The sequence below is a fragment of the Sphaeramia orbicularis genome, chromosome 7, assembly GCF_902148855.1.
Source record: "Sphaeramia orbicularis chromosome 7, fSphaOr1.1, whole genome shotgun sequence".
Lineage (NCBI taxonomy): Eukaryota > Metazoa > Chordata > Actinopteri > Kurtiformes > Apogonidae > Sphaeramia > Sphaeramia orbicularis.
Window position 1 is genome coordinate 22,131,612 of NC_043963.1, and position 21,813 is coordinate 22,153,424.

General features: G+C 35.4%; 1 protein-coding gene across 1 annotated transcript in view; it reads right to left on the bottom strand.

Annotated features, from left to right (window-relative positions):
- Positions 1–2,793: 2,793 nt before the first annotated feature.
- LOC115422435 (formin-like protein 13) overlaps positions 2,794–21,813 on the bottom strand; it is a 50,444-nt gene continuing 31,424 nt past the window's right edge. Inside the window, exons 11-17 of the mRNA XM_030138790.1 lie at positions 18,071–18,157; positions 14,685–14,837; positions 11,611–11,740; positions 11,427–11,459; positions 10,973–11,070; positions 5,165–5,330; positions 2,794–2,864 (exon numbers count right to left, since the gene is read on the bottom strand). Coding sequence (XP_029994650.1) covers positions 2,794–2,864; positions 5,165–5,330; positions 10,973–11,070; positions 11,427–11,459; positions 11,611–11,740; positions 14,685–14,837; positions 18,071–18,157 — 738 coding nt within the window. The remainder of the gene's footprint in view (positions 2,865–5,164; positions 5,331–10,972; positions 11,071–11,426; positions 11,460–11,610; positions 11,741–14,684; positions 14,838–18,070; positions 18,158–21,813) is intronic.

Genomic DNA, 21,813 nt, shown 5'->3' on the forward strand with positions numbered 1-21,813 from the left:
AGTTCTTGTGTGTAACAGCTGTTTCCTTTTGGAGAAAACCTCGAGAGTAAATAATACTGTAAACAACAACAAGCTTCAGTCTTTTTTCTGTCCTAGCATTAATTCTGTGGCAGCGGTGGCCAGCCTATTTGCTGGTTCACCACTGCCCCTTGCTGTTCATAGTTGGACTTAATTTATGAGTCTCAAAACTACAAACTAGTCATTTTACTGTGTTGGAGGGGGGTCTGTATCAGCTGTCTCATGGTACATCCACAAGATCAGACCATGACCTCTGATTGTGGATCTGTTCTGTTGTGTTTTCCTATAGTTGGAAAAGACTGACACATTTCTCACATCTTTACATATATTGTATGCAATGTGCAAATCAGTCTGCTTAAATTTCTCCTCATATATATTGAAACTAATTGATATATTGATATGCTTTGACTTGTGCCCAGTGCAACACATCAGTTCAGCCAAAAGAAAGGGTTTTTATTTCAGGAAAAATCATTTCAAACATTCAGAGTGACAAATAAATGTTTTTTTATTGTACATGTTCATACTGTGTCCTGTAAGGATCAATAAAAAATACACAGCCAAGCTTCAAAAAGACTTTGAAAAAATAATAGGACAGTCTGTTATATAAATCAATGTTTTTCCAAGAGTGTATCAAATGTCTTTGGGTCTCATTAATGAGTAAGGACATGAACGATAATGAGATCGATTGGTGTTTGGAAGTGCAGGTTGAATCACAGCAGAGCAAAGATGACTTTAGCTACAAAATAACTTGCTGGTAATTGTTTTGGTTTCCCTTTAGATGTACATAATTGTTTTACTTGTACTTACAGAACTCACTGTGAATGTCACTGTGAAAAATTAGTCACAGACACACTGCAGTTCTCTATATGTGCAAAGCAAAACACATATCCCAAAGGATATAAATGTAAATAAAGTAACAACTCCAGACACTGCAACAGTCATTGCATCGAATAGAAGCGTCTCATCTTTAATCTTCTGGTTTTAGTTATTTGCTGTGAGAAGTGAGATTAAAAACACCTTATCTGCAGTCACTGAGGTGGAATTGATTATGCAATATCTTGCCTTTCCTGACACTGTCTATTGATGATACGTATGTTCTGAATCATATTAGTTATACCATATACAGGGTGTGTCAAAAAAAAAAACTAGACATTTTGAAAAATTAGCCCCAGTTCCGCATTTGATAATTTTTGGGAATTTTCTTTTACAGACATCGGTAGGTAGGGGATTGGTGGATATTTGTCCAAATTTACAGACCCAGGTTTCCATGCATGATTGAGCAGGGGCAAATTGCGCAATCCAAAATAAACTGGTTTGCGTGAAGTAGCGGTGGGATTTAAATCCAACAGTCATGGGAGGGGACAATGGGTATGCCTCTTGTTTTCCACAAAATTGCTAGGTTACAGCATTATGCAACTTGTTTAGGCCTGAAAATGTCACTGAGGACAGGCCTAGTTTGAGTTAGGGTTAAGGTTAACCTAAACAAGTTGAATTAACTTTGAAAGGCAGGAACAGCTGCCATGGGTAAAGAAATGAAACTGACATGGTGGCCAAAGTGTTTTTTTTTTTTTTTAATTGAACTTGCGAAAATTACAAACTCTCAACGAGGATAATAATACAGTAATACAAATGAACATAAATAAAATGAAGTACAAAAATCATGGGGATATGTAGGACAAGAGCAAAAATACATTCAAATACAATGCAGTGCAAATCATTAGGCATTTTAGGTGGCCAAAGTGTTTATGCTGTAACCTGGCAATTTTGTGGAAAACAAGATGGATGCCCATTGTCCCCTCCCATGACCTTTGATTGGATTTAAATCCCACCGCTACTTCTTGCAAACCAGTTTTAACTTGGATTGCGCAATTTGCCCCTGTTCACTCATGCATGGAAACCTGGGTCTGTAAATTTGGACAAATATCCACCAATCCCCTACCTATCGACATCCATAAAAGAAAATTCCAAAAATTATCAAATGCGGAACTGGGGGTAATTTTTCAAAATGTCTAGTTTTTTTTTATACACCCTGTAGTTGTCAGTTGTAGGGTTGATTGTAAAAAAAAAAAGGTGTGCAACACATGTGTATGTGGAAAATCTATTATATTATCATAAATAAGGGGCTTTGTAAGAGCAAACATATTACATAAAATGTCTTTGTTTAGTGATTTCAATGTTTTTGCCCCTAGAGCAGGAAGTATTAAATGTTCTCTCTAAAATACATCCCCCAGAAGGTTTTTTTTTTTTTTTTTTTTTTTTAAGATTGTTTTTTATTTCATAATTTTGCATGTTGTCTGTTCACGGGCATCATTATGAATTCTCCTTCCCCTTTATAAGATGTGACTAAATATGACACCTTTACCCCAACCTGCTGCTCCGTTGCACAGCACCACAGCTTAACCATTCTAAGTCATTTTCTCAGATGCTCCTAAGGGGTTTCTTTATATATGCAGGACGTTTCAGAAACAGCATTCAAGCTTGGTTCTTTTGCAGCATAATCACAAGGAGGGGGCGAGGACACAGATGTGACCTTAAATGTCACCGGTCTGATTCAGACTCAACCTGGAGGATGGATGCATGACAACACTCAGGAAGAAACAGACTGACCTGATAAGAATAGTAGTGTATTAATTAACATGTGGGTTATCGTGCCCTGGGGTCAACTGAGGCTAAAGTAGAAGATTATTCCGGTTTTACTTACAATTTTCTACTTAAAGTTCTATGACCGCCTGAAAAATTGAGTGCCTCACATGTTAGAAAATGATCTAATTTTCATTAAACATGCAGTGATGGTGGTGCATTGTGGCGCTGCAGCGTGATGGTTACAAAATGCGACTCTGATTGGCCTGCAGGGGACATGACAGTTAAAGGTCAAATTGTTAAACTTTAAAAGGCCACAGCTGCTGCAAGAGCAGAACAATTTCAATAAAAAACTTAGAGGAATAATTTATCTTGTAAGGATTTTTCGGTAAAGGGGCTTGATAGCTTGCACATAAGCTATAAACCCCCGGCTGATTTTTCTCTTAAACTCTAAACTAGTCATTTTAAAAAGAGAAAAGCAGCTGTGATTTGTGCCCAGCAAAATATCAGAAGGACACCACTGTTATTTTGTCTTCAGTTTTATCTTTGCTTACTTGTGTGTGAGTTGTGGAAAAGATTTTAAGTGCATTGGAATCTAATTGTGGGTCCACTATAACACAATTCAGTGCTAAGCCTAAAGCTTACAGCTAACCCCTTCATACTTCAGCGCTCAAACACAGCATGAAGGGCTGGCAGAGTGTGTGCGATGATGGATTGTCCATAGAGATGTAAGAAAGGTGAGAAAATAGGTACTACTTTCATATTGATTATTTTTGGTGGTGGCTCTGTAAAAAAGAAATAGCACCTGTTAAGATGTCAAAAGTAAGCTTGAGCCCCATAAACCTAATCTAACCAGGTTAGTGAGCAAAGAAATGCTCTCCTTTATTACTGAGAGCGTGATAAAAGAACTCACTGGGACCAGAGCCTCCACTAAATCTAATGATATGTGAGACAGAGCACGAACACAAGTGCACTTCTACACACTTCTGGAACAAAATCATTAAATAATATCTTTTGATCTTCAAGAGTCCAGTCAACATCAAAAGGAACTAAACTAATAATCATGAAGTATTAATGAATGCATTCCACTATGTTACCTATATATTTACTGATTAACCAGTTACTCCAAACATAAACTACTCTCCATTTAACCCTTCATGCATGACATCCACATAATTTAATTCATTTTCCAAAGGATTATAAAGGCAATATCTCCAAACCACATGGGGGCAGTCTCTATAGACCCGAAGCAATACAATGAAAAAAAAAGGATCATCTTAGTTGTAGAATTTGGACTGCTCTGTGATCTCCTAAGTTAACCTCGTAAGACCCAACTATGGTTTCACTGTCCATGTTTGTGACATAGAGTACAAGAGACTGTCCACAGCAAAGGACATCCCATAAAAATATTTTTTAAAAATTCCTTCATTCATTCATTCACTTATTTGTTTTGAGCAGAAGAAAAATGTAAAAAAAATTTGTGGACAAGAAACTAATATCCGAGCAAAATACATTAATAAATAAAGATGATCAAGACAAAATAGCAATAGCCATGTACACTAGTAATAAATAAATCAACATGTACTGCTCAAAAAGGAGTGGGAAGAAGAAAACTTATTAAATCCCACCCCCATCTCACATTTATACCACATAACACATTACTTTTGCTTCCTTAATGATATAATAACATCTGTTTAGAGTCCTAATAATGTAAATAACCGATAGAAACAGATTAGGAAACTACATAACTTATAATACAATATATTTCAACAATAATCACATACCAACATGGTAAATAACGACAAGCACATACCAACAAAAGTCCAGGATCAGCAAAAAATGCATCTGAAAAACTCTGCATCATGATGTTTCCAATATAGGCAATTATTTAATTAAAAAAAGCCAAAACTTGTACTTTCCTGGGTCCCAGGAGGTGAAATATCTTCTTGATAAAACCATATTAAAAAAAAACAACAAAACAACTAAATGCATTTCAACTTTAGCCTAATTATGAGTAATAAAATCAATGTAAAAAAAATAAAAAATAAACTAATTTTTTTTTTTTTTTATAATTCATGCATGAAAGGGTTAAGCTATAGACAAAAAAAAAAAAAAAACTTTGTGTTTTGAGTCTTTGTGGCTCATACGTTGCTCTTTTAAAAAACCCATCCAAACCAGTAGGGGTGCTATCACAGCCTCTCATTTTTATAATTTGTAGATCACTCACTCCCTATCGTTTCAATGTGACATCACACATTAAGGGTCAAGATGAACTTTGGCAAAAAAAAAAAAAAAAGAAAAAAACATCAATTACTTACTAATCCTGAGGAAATTATCCCAAGAATAAATCGAGCATATTTCAAGCTACAAATCAGCCGTCGCTGCTGTTAAATGATGTGGAATCCATGGACCTGTACTGTATATCAGATGCATTATATATATATGTGTCTGAGCCCTCAAGGACACCTGGTGAAAAAGAAGGTAACCTTGGGGACTTCTTCCTTTAAAATATATGTACTCTGCCAGCATAGATAGGGGAGATAAAATGACAATAATTGAAGAGGGCCATCTAGACTCCACAGGAACAGAGGAGCATCTATCTCAGAGGCTGTGCAAAAGAGATATTGAAATAATAAGTCAAATATTACCAGTATGACAGAGTAGAGTTTCTTCATTTCCTCACATGTCTTCGTCAGCGCCGAAAGCTCTGTGTTGTATTTGTCAATTGCCATCTGGGGTTAAAAAAAGAAGCATAAAAAAGCCTGTGATGAAATTATTCAGTCATTCATTAAATTTCACCATTTAATCATTGATCAAATCAAACTGATGCCGTTAAATGAATGACTCCTAACCGCCACAGCTGTCATTTTTACACCATGTAAACCGGGGTGTCAACTCATTTTCTTCCGGGGGCCACATTCAGCCCTATTTAATCTGAAGTGGGCCGGACCAGTAAGATAATAACATGATAGCCAATAAATAACAACAACTCCAAATTGTTTTAGTGTAAAAAATGACATTCAATTATACCAATATTACGTTTACAAACTATCCAAATAAAAAGGATGTGAATAACCTGAAAACACATGAAATTTGTTAAGAAATATAAGTAGAATTTTATCAACACTGTGCCTCAACTTATCGCTTATACACATGCATTACAGATCCGATCTACAAAGGGACCAAACTTTTAGTAACAGGTAGAATATTGTTAAAATGCACTTAATTTTCTTTAGGCATTTCAGGTTGCTCATATTTGTTCAGATATTCACATTTTATTGTTAAAGGATAGTTTGTTAATGTAAGCATTTTCATAATTTAACGTTTTTTGCACTAAATCAAAGAGAAAAAAAATGGTGTTGTCATTATTTATTGGTTATTATGATATTATTTTTGAGTTTAATGCCCTAACTTGCACTTTGCAAATTCATTCCACGGGCCGCATTGAAACCTTTGGCAGGCCGGTTTTGGTCCCTGGGCCCCATGTTTGACACCCGTGGACCAGATCCAGTCACAGGCTTAGTTATTTTTAAAGCATGTGGCCCCCTGCATCAAGGACAACAACAACAATTTGATTCTTTTATAAGTGAAAAATAAATTGCCATGTTTTATTGTTCTGCCTAGTAGAATGAAAACTGAAAATAGATTTTAATCTCACACCAGTGCCACATAAAGATGCACTACAGAGCAATGTTTTGATGAGTGATACAAATTTGTGTCTGTGGATGAAAAAAAATACAGTGAGATGTAGAGGACTAATACATGACGTTTACTTTTTGTCTGAAAAAAAAAAAAAAAAAAATCATATAATAGATAAATTAATGCAATTCTTCCTCTTCTACCTTAATTCATAAAGATCTAAAACCATGGCGACTCAAACCATCTACCTGTGATCCTCTAATCCTATCAATGTATGTAAATAATTGGTGTAAAATACAGTTTGTCATCTTTTCATGGTCGTCAGATATGACCCATTTGGATGTTCAGAGGCTCCATAGTTACCATGGAAACCCTGTCATCTTCTACAACCATTGATTCACCAGTAAAACCCATGGAGTTGGATCAATGACAGTGGATGGACACTTGGTTTTACATTCAATTAATGATATACTTAATGAAAAAGTCACTTTTTCCTTCACATTTTCTCTGTTTTGATGTAATAACCTTTGAAAATATTGAGTTTTCATTAATATCTAAATTAAATATAGAAAAATACATGATTTACAATAAAAATGCAAAAATACAAAGGATAATATTATAAGAAATGGTGATTAAATAGAGAGAAAAATTTATTTGAGATCTCACATAAAAGTAGCACTGGGCCTTTATGGGTTAAAGTAAGTCATGTGTTATACAGTAAAACCCATGGAGTTGGATCAATGACAATGGATGGACACACTTGTTTTTACATTCAGACATTAATATTTTTGCCAAAAACGTCACTTTTTCTTCAGTTTTCTCTGTTTTGATCTAATAACTTTTGAATTCACTATTGAGTTTTCATGAACATCTAAATTAAAAATATGGAATTAAATGTAGGAAAATACACGATTTACTGTGAAAATGCAAAATATAGAGCATAATATTGTAATAAATACTGATAAATTGCATAAGAAAGGTTAAATTGAGAGGAAAAATTCATTTGGAAACTGCCACAGAAGTAGTACAGGGTCTTTATGGGTTAAAGAGTGACCATGTTTGCATGTGGAATAAACAAAAACAGTGTGACAGTGTGTGCATAAAACACAACAAGAAGACAACTACAAGTCCATAGAAGTACATTTACAACCTTGAACAGCACACCACAGTGTACCTTTAAAGACCCAGTGTGTAACATTTAAGAGGAACTAATCAGACACTTGGACTGAAGACAACAGTTTCCAGTTTGTCCCTGTTTGTTTTCACTGGTGATGAAAATGTAACAGCAAATCTGTGGTTTATTAGATTGTGTTTCAGTCACATGTATCACTGTCAGCCACTTGTATTAGTCCTAATGTTTACAATAAATGATAATGTGACTCAGCTGGGAAATTAGGGACATGTTTGGTATGTTTGGTTATTTTTACCTTTGGTTTTTACATAAAAGTATGTGGTTCAGTTAAATGACAGACTGTGACACTGCTGTAAATGGGGTTGACCTGTCATAGACCTGTCACTTGTCTCATAAAATGATCTTTATATGTATGTGTGTAATTTTAATTGTGTTTTATTTATTTTAACAAATTTGTATGGTCACCTTGAGTGTCCTGAAAGGCACCAATAAATAAATTTTATTATTATTGTTATTGTTCTTATTCTTATTCTTATTATTAAGGATCATCTCAGAGGTTGTCTGATTGTTATGGAGCCAAAAGTTTTCACAAAATAGTTGATTTATTCAGTGAATTGAGCCACTTCTCCCATTGAACACCAAACAGAAGTGTCATTTTGTCCCTTCTAACTGTATCTGTCTCTTCTAATGTATGATGTATTTATATTTAAAGACTGAGATGTTGCACCTTAAGTCTAAATTTCTTTTTGTTGAATGACCCTTTTATGGCATTTAGAGAGATATTCCAAACGAAAAGCAGGAACTAGTACATACTGTACAAATTTCTGTTGTAATTTGTTATAATAGAGTGTTTTGATATGTATATTGGTATATTTAATATATATATATTATATATATATATATATATATATATATATATATATATATATATATATATATATATATATATATATATATTTAGAACTTTACATATATATTTTAGTATTGATAATGTCTTTACTGGATTTTTCATTTACTTGCACAAAACAAATGTAACACAACCATTTCACTTGGAATTAATACAGTATTCTGGTTCTAAAATAAACAGATATTTCTGTAATAACACACAAGAAACAGCAGGTAACGTAAACAGCTACTACTAACTTCATAATATAGTATTTATTTGGTCAACATAAACTCTTTTGTGTTCTCTGAGATCAGATAACTAATGTTAGCTCACCTAGTAACAGATGTTAACAAAGGTACATGAACATTTATAGGTTATTCATTTTACATCAGGTGGTTGTGTATCATTTGAGGCTGAATAAATTCTGCACATCCATGAAATAACCATCAGTTAGACTGGTTTCAGACATATTTGTGTTGTTGTACTTAACTACATTAGCTAGTGTTTTACCTCAGAGTAACCTTAGGTGATTAATATTGATTGATAGGTCGATATTAAAATTGCCACAGATACATAGTATTTTTTTTTCACAGGGAAAAATAGTTTCTCCATCCATTCACTGAAAAGTTCAATACTTGAACCAGGTGATCAATATATACAACTAATAATTATATTTTTCTTCTTTTCATTGTGGATCTCTACAGTCACACATTCCATCGTTTTATTTATTTCTAATGTCATCTCTGTTAAGACCATACATTTTACTGATTTATGAATGACAGATAATAAAATTCAAATACATATTGAAGATGTTTCTGTGAACGTCTATCCATTATTTCACAACTATGATTACGGAAATTTGCCACTATTTCCATTAGAATACCTGTTTTCTATCTGACTAATCACTTAAACTAATATAATATCAAAAACAAGAGAAAACTCCACAGATTCTCAAACATCCTCAAACTAAAATACACATAAGTTTGTTTTTCTTCATCAGTTATTACGCAATAAATAACATAATCACTCACATCCAGCTGTTAAAAAAAAACAACTAAAATACATCTGCTGTTAGACGTGTTCTATAATAGATAATAAAAACAGTCCTAAAAATATTAATTATTGAATGACTGGGCTTAGTAGTGTGTCCTTGTGGCACTCTTGTGACTTTAACGAGGGATAAAAACATTGGTGTAATGTTGAATAAATAAATGTACAAGCATTTATATCTGTGATTTCCATTTACACAATGCTTTGGCCTTCACCTGTTCTAAAAGCTAATTACGGTTGCCGACACAGTACTGGAGCGTGGAAGTTTTACAGAGGGGTTTAGCAAAGGGTCAAGTACAGAAATGGAATATAATATGCATAATTATGTTTTCAGAAAAATTAGAATTGTTGTGTTTTTGTTGCCTTAAAATGAGCCACTTATATCTTTGTATCTACAGAAGGAGCAGATGAGTGTGTGCCATTTCTTGCCCTTTCAACTACAAACACAGAGCAGACAAAAAAAAAAAAAACTGGCTCTAATAACAGGCTGCCATGTTTTTGCAGCCACTGCTAGATGTCACACACTGAACCTTTAACCCATAAAGACCCAAAAAGCTGCTGGCAGCCAAAATCATGTTCTGATCTAAAATGTTTAATACCTGTTGATCCATTAATTCTGTTAATACATGTAAATAACTGGTGTAAAATACAGTTTTTTATCTTTTCATGGTCATCAGATATGACCCATTTGGACGTTCAGAGGCTCCGTAGTTACCGTGGAAACAGCGTCATCTACAACTTTGATTCACCAGTAAAACCCATGGAGTTGGATCAATGACAGTGGTTGGACACTTTTGGTTTTACATTCAGTTAATGATATACTCACCGAAAAAGTCATTTTTTCCTTAAAATTTTCTCTGTTTTAATATAAAAACCTTTGAAAATACTGACTTTTCATGAATATCTAAATAAAATATAGGAAAATACATAAATTACAGAGAAACATGCAAAAATACACAGGATAGTATTATAAGAAATGGTGAAAATAGTTACCATGGAAACACTGTCATCATCTACAACATTAATTCACCAGTAAAACCCATGCAGTTGGATCAATGACAGTGGATGGACACTTTTGATTTTAACGTTCAGTTAATGATATACTCACCGAAAAAGTCATTTTTTCCCTCAAATTTTCTCCGTTTTGATACAATAACCTTTGAAAATACTGACTTTTCATGAATATCTAAATAAAATATAGGAAAATACATGATTTACAGTGACAAATGCAAAAATACACAGGATAATATTATAAGAAATGGCGAAATAAGTTACCGTGGAAACACTGTCATCATCTACAATATTGCTTCACCAGTAAAACGCATAGAATTGGATCAATGACAGTGGATGGAGACACTTGTTTTTATGTTCAATTACTGATATATTTTGTTGAAAAAGTCACTTTTACCCTTTTTTTTCTCTCTTTTGATACAATAACCTTTGAATTTTCTCTAAGCTTTAATGAACATATACGTAATCAGTGAATGAAAGTGAAATACATGATTTACACTGAAAAATACAAAATACAGAGGATAATCTTACAATAAATGGTGAAAAAGCGCTTAAGAAAGGTGAAATAGAAGGAAAAATTACAAAAGTAGCACTGGGTCTTCATGGGTTAATTAAATGAGAAATAAACAATCAAAATTAAGAATTTACTGCTTTACCTTTAGATCTTTGGAGAAGTTTGTGTGATTTTCTCCTGCTTTTCTCTTCTTGGAAGTTTTTCGATACTGGATGACTTTCTTTACTTCATTCTTCAAGACTGAAGCGAAACATAAGTTGGTTACCATCGATCATATTTGACCATCGAAGCCAAAGGCTGCACTGTCTGCTCTGATCCTTAGAAAGGCTGTTTTTGTGTTTGTTTGTGCTGTAAGTCACCCTATAGATCTATGGATATTATATTGGACAGAGCCTAGACCATAAGACCTGGGTACTTAATCTCCAATTACATACAGATCCAAAACCTGTTAAATTACACTACTGGTGCTTCCTCAGTAAAAAAAAAAAAAAAAAAAAAAAAAAAAAAGGGTTTTGGGTATTGGCATAGAAAAAGCTGTGTCAGCAAAATTCAGACTAACACCATTTGGACCCAGTAGTAAAATCTGATCTACTCACCATCTACTTCTGCAGTCAGACCTTTGATGGAAGCTGTCCAAAAGAGAGAGGGAAAAAAAAACACTATGACACACACACAAAAAGCTTACATTTTGCTTAACTAGCCCCGACTGAAACATACCACACACTTTTTTTTTTTTTTTTTTTTTTTTTCAGCTTTGATCAAATCTTGATTAGCTTATACCTCCTGGGACAGTTTCAAATTCTGCCAGCTCTTGGGTAAAAGTGGCCAAGCACGGTTCATGTAACATGATCTGTTCTACAAGGGCGTGGAGCAAGGTGAACTTTTTGTCTCTCCCACGGAGCTGAGAAATCTGTGGAGAAGAGAGAGCGTAGTGTGAAAAAAGGGCATGGCCTGGAAAATATTTTAGTCTCTTGCTACACACAGCACAAAGACACGTAACATACACATCTACTGTATGTTGTACTCTACAAACTCTGCAGAAAATACTCATCAGTGGACTGTTTTAACACTTACTCTATTTGGGTGCTTCTATGAAACTGGGTTCGTTTTGGTATCTGACACTTTGCCAGCTTTTTAGACCCAATAATAAAAGACAAATTTAGACATATTTCCCCCCAAGATGTACCTAATGATGACCTCAGATAAACACAAAAAAAATTATACTCTTGCTCTGAGCCATCCCAAAATTAATGAGTTTTTTAAACAAATATTTGGACCAAAAATAGGACTAAAATTGGGACATGAAAAACTACCTAGGTGTCAGTGCATTTGATCTGGAAAACATAGCTTGAAATTGTTTTGTATAAATAAAGACACTGTGTTAAATTTGACGATCCTAGTGTTTTTTCTAATTCAGACATGCAGGTTTTTCATAAATCGGCAGTCTCACTCCTGGTTTTGTATGTCACCCATCATGTCCACTTGTGTTACATGCAGAACCTGCCCAGTTAAATGCATATAAATTGCAAATGATTTTGCAACAGCAGTCATTTTTGTGAAACACTCTGCCTTGGATAATTAGTTCAATTTCCAAAATGTACCTGTGAGAGAATAAAGAGATATTTTTTAAAAAAATAGAAGCGTGTGATTTTCGTGTCCTTTTGACCACTATAACTAAAGACACTGTGTTAAATTTGATGATTCTAGTGGTGTTTCCAATCCATACATGCAGGTTTTTCATCAATCTACAGTCTCATTCCAGGTTTTGTATGTCACCCATCGTGTCCACTTGTGTTACATGCAGAACCTGCCTACTTAAACACATACAAATCACGAATGATTTTGCAACAGCAGTCATTTTTGTGAAACAATCTGCCTTGGATAATTAGTTCAATTCCCAAAACGTACCTGTGAGAGAATAAAGAGATATTTTTAAAAAAAAAAATAGAGGTGCATGATTTTCATGTCCTATTTACCACTATAAATAAAGGCACTGTGTTAAATTTGACGATTTTAGTGTTTTTTCTAATTCAGACAGGTTTTCATAAATAGGCAGTCTCATTTCAGGTTTTGTGTATAACCCATCATGTCCACTTGTGTTACATGCAGAACCTGCCCAGTTAAATGCATATAAATTGCAAATGATTTTGCAACAGCAGTCATTTTTGTGAAACACTCTGCCTTGGATAATTAGTTCAATTTCCAAAATGTACCTGTGAGAGAATAAAGAGATATTTTTAAAAAATAGAAGCGTGTGATTTTCGTGTCCTTTTGACCGCTATAAATAAAGACACTGTGTTAAATTTGATGATTCTAGTGGTGTTTCTAATCCAGACACGCAGGTTTTTCATCAATCTACAGTCTCATTCCAGGTTTTGTATGTAACCCATCGTGTCCACTTGGGTTACATGCAGAACCTGTCTACTTAAACGCATATAAATCGCAAATGATTTTGCAACAGCAGTCATTTTTGTGAAACACTCTGCCTTGGATAATTAGTTCAATTCCCAAAATGTACCTGTGAGAGAATAAAGAGATATTTTGAAAAAATAGAGGCGTGTGATTTTTGTGTCATTTTGACTGCTATAAATAAAGACACTGTGTTAAATTTGATGATTCTAGTGGTGTTTCCAATCCAGACATGCAAGTTTTTCATCAATCTACAGTCTCATTCCAGGTTTTGTATGTAATCCATTGTGTCCACTTGTGTTACATGCAGAACCTGCCTACTTAAACACATATAAATCACAAATGATTTTGCAACAGCAGTCATTTTTGTGAAACACTCTGCCTTGGATAATTAGTTCATTTCACAAAATGTACCTGTGAGAGAATAAAGAGATATAAAAAAAAAATAGTAGAGCATAATTTTCGTGTCCTTTTGACCATGTTACATGCAGATTTTTGTATTAAATATAATGTAAAATAATATAAAAATGTTTTTTGTCTGAAAAATAGTTTCTTTTATCTCAGTAAATATTTCTTTTTAAAACATACCCAAAGTGCTTCCAAACTTGCTTCATAACATTAGTCTACATCTGGTTTGAATTTTTAGCCCCCATGTCCAGTTACATAGAAGCACCCATATAGATTCTGAGTGAAATTGCATGTGTTATTATTGCTATTAAGTACTTGTACTAAAATGATCTTCCAAATATTGTGGCGCCCACACTGTTTTCTAATGTGTTTTTCAATTTACAGTCCAGTCCAGCTCTTATTCAAGAGATGCACCATGTACTGAGGCTCACGGGCAAATACAAGAAAAAAAAAAAAAAAAAAGATCTGAGATGACCTTGATGCATTTTTCTTGGAAGCAGCCGGTCATTAATTTGATGGAAGAAGAAACTGTTTACCTCGTCTCAATTAGATCCTGAAACACCTCTGAGGGAACACAAAGCCTCGGCTTCATTAAAGGAGCAGAGGACCTTTACATCTCTGCCAAAAGTACTGCCCCTTAAAACCATCCCAGAAGAAAGACTAGGACATAGAAGTGTGGTTCAGATGTAAAGGTAGAAGAATGGGTGGGTAAAAACACACAGAGACGACAGTACATCCAAAAACAGGATTTTAAATAAACCTGGAAAATATCACTTTTTTGGTGTTATGAAACGATACAGTAAGCAAAAACTGCACTTCAGCCACTGGAGGTTAGACTTTGTGCAGACTTTTACTTCATTATGATCACAAAACCATTAGAATGACCTGAGTGAACTTAAAAAATTGCAACTAAAAAAAGGACAAGCGAGACTGATGAAAAAAAAAAAAAAATGCAGAGAAGTCCTGCAGTATGAGTAGTCTTATTAGCTTTGTGCTGCAACTCAATCAAAGGTCAGGCAACAGTGGTAGAGTCATACTTTAGGTAAGGAGGAGAGGCGGAATCCCTTGGCCTTTTCCTTTCCGGCGTTCTCATTGAGGTAATTGCCAATGGCGAGGAGGTACTCCAGCACGGAAACAAATGACCTGGAGTTGCACAGCTGCGTGCACATTCTGATCTTCTGGTTAATCAGCTGAAGACAAACACAGGGGCACAAAGTAAAGTCTTTTTGTTCCGTAATTTAACAGTTTGTGCATTCATTGTTTCACCCAACATGTGACATTTAAGTAGAATGAGGCTTGTTTTTTGGTTTGCAGAGCTTTCAAACGGAGGACAAAAATAACTCAAGCCTTTTGGTATTTTACATTATGAAAATAATCAACACCTCATTTGACCTCACAGTATGAATAATCACAGAGTTGTTGTTTGGCAGGATTATTATTTGGTATGCAATTGTGTCAACTGCAAATATCCCTCTAGAATATATGGCAAGATTTCCCTGTTTAACCAGAGCACTGAACAGATCCTGCTGAATATGGATGGAAATTAAACAGACAAAAAAGAAAAACAAAAAATGGAGATGGATTTTCATTTTTGCCAGTGGTGTTTTGGAAGAAAGGGGGGTTAATGATATGGGAAAGTGTAGTCCTCGACAAAGAGTTAGCTTTTCCAAATAAGGTATGTGCCAGCCAGCAGCAATACTCTCGCCATATGCTCCAGTTTTAAGAATAACTTTCCAGAACTTACCAGAGGGACGGCTTCAATTGCACAGAAGAAAATGGAGAAAGGAGATCCAACTACATCATATAATCTACCTTTGTACGCTGCCATCTTTAACTTAGTCTGTTAGAACATACCTGAATACAGACCAGACTCTAAAACCCCTGATTTGATATTTGATGAGGACCAGTTAACATGTCAAAGTACAAATACTGTGTAATTATTGCAGAACTACGACTAAAACTGACATTGTAGGTTGACCATCATTTTGACAGTAAAATGTGAAGCTGTCAGTAAAGATGCTACAGTCAGTTTACAGAATCTGTGCTTTTGTGTTGAGAGGAAAATATATGTGCTACAGCTAAGGGAATAATAAGTGGTTTCATGATTAAATAAATATCAGATAATGACAAAATTGGTTCCACTAAAAGGGTTGCGATTGCAATTTGTAGGTTTTACGTGTATTTCTGGGGTTTTATTTGATATTTTCTGTCCGGGCCTGACAACGGAGGTTGCAGGGAGAGGGACTCCACAGTGGAAGTCCTGCAGGCAGACACTCTTGTTACCCCGCCCCCTGAAGGGGAGGCAAGGGGTGTTGTTTTTAGTTCGGTTTGTTTCATTGTTTCTTTGTTGATAAATGTCTAGCAGCAAAACTATTGGTTGAATTCATACGAAATTGGGTTTATAGATTGCCAGTGACCCAGAATAGATCTGATTGCATTTGGGAACAATAGGTTTAAGTTCAAATTTTTTATGAATTTTTACAATTTTTTTTTTTCCCCATTCACTTATAATGGGCAAAATTTTAAATGTCTGTAGCAGCAAAACTATTGGTTGAATTCATACCAAATTATATTTATAGACTGCCAGTAACCCAGAGTAGATATGATTACATTTTGGGAATAATAGGTCAAAGTTTAAATTTTTTATGATTTTTTTTTTAATCTTTTTTTCTCCCATTTACTTATAATGGGCAAAATTTCAAATGTTTATAAAAACATCAATTTACTTCAAACTTGGCACATATATAGAGGCAGTTGATACGCTGACATCACCACACACATAGACGTGATGACATCAGCTGGATCGATGCCAAAATAAGCCACGATACATGCAAGGGGCGGGGTTTGTTGTGCCTGGCACCACTTGTTTGTGTCTGTACTTCCTTGAATCTCACGTTTATATTTGATCACAGTTGCACACAGAAAACAGGTTTATATAAGCCAGAACCACAATGCAGAATTTAACTTGTCACAGTAACCCTGAAACTTTGCACCTACAAGCACACCATATAGGAAAGAAACATTTCCCAGGTGGGAACTTTTTCATTTCCTCTCCTCCAGTACTGTCTGTGAGGATGTGTGTAAATCCTCCCTAATGTTGGAGACTTAAGTAATCTGTCATATCAGGCTGTTGAGGGCTATACAGTATTTTGCAAGGTAGGAGACTCCTATTTTTTTCTCTATCCGAACATACTGTACAGTGAAAGTTTGGGGTGATTTGCAAATTAGAAAGATGCATCCGAATGGAATTATCCTGGTACATAAATGCAGACATTCGATTGTAAATTGACCTGTTCTAAATGAAGTTACAAAGCAACCGAAATAATAAAAGAGTAAAGAAAAGAGTAAATTCGAAGTTAATGAAATTGTTAATCTTTCTTGTCAAGTCATCTAGCCGGTATACAATATGTTTGTCTCTGTGTTTTAGACAAAGAAAAATTACTGTCACAGTCAGTGGATTACAGTGCCATCATTCTTATCCTCTGTTTCTCTTCATTTTTAGACAGTCAGCAGACAACAGATTAGGACTGAAGCACTGATGCTGAAAGCAACAGAAGTTCGAGAGAATCACATAAAAAAACAAAAACAAAAGTTAGGAAAAAAATAAATAAATAGGAGCTGGGAGGTTTGCTTGTCTGACTGCAATATCTTCACACCCTGCAGCCCCCAACACCAATAAACAACAATTCTCTATAAGAGTGTTAACCATTTGTCTGACTAATGATGAACCTGAAATGTCTAGATATTTAGACAGCAGCAGCCAACACGTGTGTGTTACGGTTCGACTCCTAAAAGCAACTTCTTGTACTTTAATGAAATTCTATTCCCACTTCATTTTGTTTCTGTCTGTATTCACTTAAGAGTGCTTGAGTTTAAAACTTTGTTCAATGAAGATAAATTCGTGATTTTTTCCATTGTTCTCCCCTGTGAAAAAACCTCAAAGTGGGTTTTCACTGAATTTTTGATAATGGTAAAAAAAAAAAAAAAAAAAGACTTTGCATGTTTCACTCCTACAGAAAAATGGAACTTGATTTGATTAAGATATATCTTTTCCCTCTGTCAAATGAAGAGAGCTGTCTCAAAGTGCCTCTCATGTTTTTCTGATTTGAAGACTCTTAACCATCCAGCAGGAAGAATAAAAAGCCACCACTTCAAACATAAAACTCAGACTGGAAGGAAAGAGCTTTCATGTATTAACTTCAGTTTGTTCCCAGATGTTATTTTCATTTATGGCCAAAGTCATGATGTATCTGAACATTAGCATTTGCATTACTGAATAAATTTGCATTTTCATGTTTTCAGTCTTTGCTGCAGAGACTGTTTTACCCAGCTTTAGAGCTTTTAAGAATGGGACAGACCTTAAAACATCTCAATGTCTGATTCGAGCTATGATTTGACTCTGCAGGTGAATGCGCAAACTCACCGGTTGCAGGTCGTTCATGCTGATCGGTAGCTCTCTCAGAGTCAGCAGCAGGTCGAGTTGTGTGCTCAGGTAGGGGATGTTGCACATCTGTAGAAAGAAAAAAATGTGAGAATAATAAGCTGTGAATGTGTGTGTGTGTGCAGGAGAGGTGGTGGATGCACACGTGTATGCTGCAATTATTACATCATCGCACAACCCATTCCCACATAATTATTCAGATGTATCTAAAAAGCTCTCAATAAGATTCTCCTAATTCAAAAGAAATTTTTAAAGGTGCAGTATGTAGGAGTTATGTTCTAAGGAATTATAATATGGCCTTGACTGTCACCAGACATTAAGGAATCATGTTCATTTCAAATACTGATATCAGTGACCTGCCAGAATATTTGCATTCGAAAAGCTCAGTGTCAGCCCCGAAATAATGTTTATGTTGTCATTGTGTGTTTTGGTCTGAGGCTCCGCCCATCACCTGTCTGCCAATCACAGAGTCAGTAGCCTTTTAGCATCCAGGTTGCCAGTTCCCACTGAGCTGCAACTGGAACATTTCTGATAATAAATGCCTGACATTAAAAAACCTAAAAGGCCTCTTATTATTCCCAAATACGTCGTGACAAAGTGAGAAACAAAACAAGGAGATGTATAGGAGATGATTCAGAAACATGGAGACGGCTGAAAACAGAGAAGGATTTGAAGACCGACGCCGGCTCTGCCTTAGTCTGACCACCTGGTAAGAGCCACTGAGAGCCGTGGCCATGGCCGTGGCCTCTTCACCCTGTCCCTTCTCCCGGGGCTGGGCTGCAGTCTCTTCTTCTGGCCCTGGTGAAGAGACTGCCGGTCTGGGACTGGTGAATAGACCAGGTACCGGTGTAGGACTTGTCTCTTGCCATGGTAGCTCCTTGTAGTTCAGTGTTTTCTGTGGAAGTGACCTCTTCATGTAGTGGTGTGTAATCCAAAGGGGTGGGGTGGGGGGGTTCGGTAGTCCGGCGTCCGTGGTTCTGCCAGGGGGTGGTGTGGGCAGAGGTGGGTTATCCCAGCTCCATAGAGTAAAAGTCCTGCCATGTATTTGTTCCACCCATTCACTCACTGAACCAGCCCATTTTGATGAGCACAACTCCTCATCCAGGTCGATGGATAATTAGTGGAATCACCTGTGTTAAGTGAACAGGTAGAACCAATACATGGCAGGACTTTTACTCTGTGGAGCTGGGATTACCCACCTCTGGGTGTGGGGTACAGTAGCGATCAGTTTGTACCTACTCTGCTTGTACTTCGCAGAGTAAAAGTGAAACTTAAGACTCATTTACCTTTTCCCTAGCTCCTGAATCTTCGCAAACTTTCATTTTAGTGGGCGGGATGTTAGTCTTGTTCTATTATATATTATACTTATGCATAATAAGTCTGGTGATGATTTTTTTGTATGACATTTATGGTGTGGTGGCAAGGATTTGTGGAAACGCTAGCAGTAGACGCTCATACTGGATCTGGCAACCCTTAGTCTGGGGGGAGGCGGAGAGGATACCACGCTCTACAGTATTTTGAATGTGATTGTAGTACCAGTTTTGGCCACAATCCTACAGACGGCACCTTTAAGAATGATCAGCTTTTCTAAGAAACTCCACTCATCTACTCCTCTTTTCAAAAAAATTCAAACCTCTCTCAGTTTTTGATGTGAACGTTTACCAGACCTGTGTCTTCATGTACAAATATGTTCACTCAACTCATGTTCTTCCCAAAGTTTTCCAGAACTTCTTTATGTTGTCTTCTGTTATTCACAATTATCCTACACAATATTCAAGCAAATTTTATCTTCCGTACTGCCAAACTTCTGTCAGTCAGTATTCTGTAAAATATCGTGGACCACATCTTTGGAATAATCTACGACCTGAACTTCAATCAGCATCTTCTTTATCATTATTTAAAAAGCATCTGAAAAGGACTCTGATTCATGAAAAAATGTAAGGCTGTATATCATTTGATTTGTATTTGAGGATTTGTGATTGATTTGCATTTTTATTGTTTTACTTTAGTTTATTATTTCAGTTATATCATATTTTTAATTCTTTTTTCTCTCTCTTTTTTTTTTTTTCCTGTGTATTGCTTATTTCCAGGGAGGTATTCACATAAGCCTTTTTTGGCTTTTATCCTCTCCAGCACAATGATGTTACGTGTTTGAATGTTGTTGTTTTTTTATTTTTCTCTTGCTGTTTTATGATGTGCAAATAAATAAATAAATCAAAAGCAGCACTGATGGCAGATGCTAAAGGGATAACTGCAGTTACTCTTTAACGTGGAGAACTCACATTACCTCAGGCTAAAGCAGATTGCTGCGGGCCTGTCAAAAGCCTGATTTAACAGAGAAACTGAAGGCTTGACACCTTGAAACGATTGGCTGAGCTGCCTAGTCGACCTTTGTGTTGGCGCTAACCTCCAATAAATCACTCTACGTTGTCAGACTGTCTAACTCAGGCGCAGGTACATTTTCCCAGAAGCCAAAGGGCACTCAGTCTGACGGATGTTTAAGGAAAGTTATTAGGATTTGTGTTAACAATTTAAAACATGTAATCATTTGGCGATTTCTTTATTTTTTTTGGTTGTTTTTTTTTTTGTTTTGTTTTGGAGAACCCGGAACATGTCATCCTGTTCATTTTGGAGCACTGTGCTTCTCATCTTGTCACATTTCCCGACACATTTATGAATTTCTAATGGAGGCTTAACAGATTGAGCTGATTCTATGCCAAGGTAACACTGTTATAATTTAATTCCTCTCAGGCTAAAATTGTGTTTCCACATTAGTCACTGGGTTTGAAGTAATCATATCCTCAGGTATTTTGCTCAGTTTTTCTCTGATCCATTATGAGAAATCCCAGTGTTTCACCAAATGTGAAATTCTTCCACTAGATTTCCTTGTTTTGCACAGATTAGTCATTATTTACAATACATAACAATAAAATCTTCTGCAGATACACTATATGGACAAAAGTATTGGGACACTTTGAATTCAGTTGTTTCTTTTCTAACAAAGGCCTGGGATACAAAACAATAATGACAAATAATATAGTTTTATATTGTGATAAATATCATTGCATTGGTTAGTTGTGTTTACAATGTTATCTTTGCTTCCAAATGGTGGTTTTAACTTTTACCCATAATAACCCAAACAGCCACCGGTGTCCAAAACCATCTACTGACCTAAATGTTTAATACCTGTTGGTCCACTAATCCTATCAATACACATAAATAATTGGTGTAAAATGCAGTTTGTCATCTTTTCATGGTCATCAGATATGACCCATTTGGACGTTCAGAGGCTCTGTAGTGAAAGTGGAAACACCGTCATCTTTTACAACATTGATTCACCAGTAAAACCCATGGTGTTTGATCAGTGACAGTAGATGGAAACACTTCGTTTATGCTCATTTCATGTAATATTTTGTTGAAAAAGTCAAGTTTTCTTAATTTTTCTCTGTTTCTGATATTATATCATCTGAGCGTTTATGAACATCTACACAATCAGTGAATTAAATATGAGAAAATAATTGATTTTCATTGAAAAAAATGCAAAATACAGAGGATAACAATACAATAAATGGTGATAAATAACTTAAGACAGGCTAAATAGAGAGAAAAATTGATTTGGGAACAGACACAAAAGTAGCACTGGGTCTTTATGGGTTCATTTCTCTCATCATTTATTTATCAATGACTATGATTTTAAATGTTCTACCTCTAAATTTCTATAATAT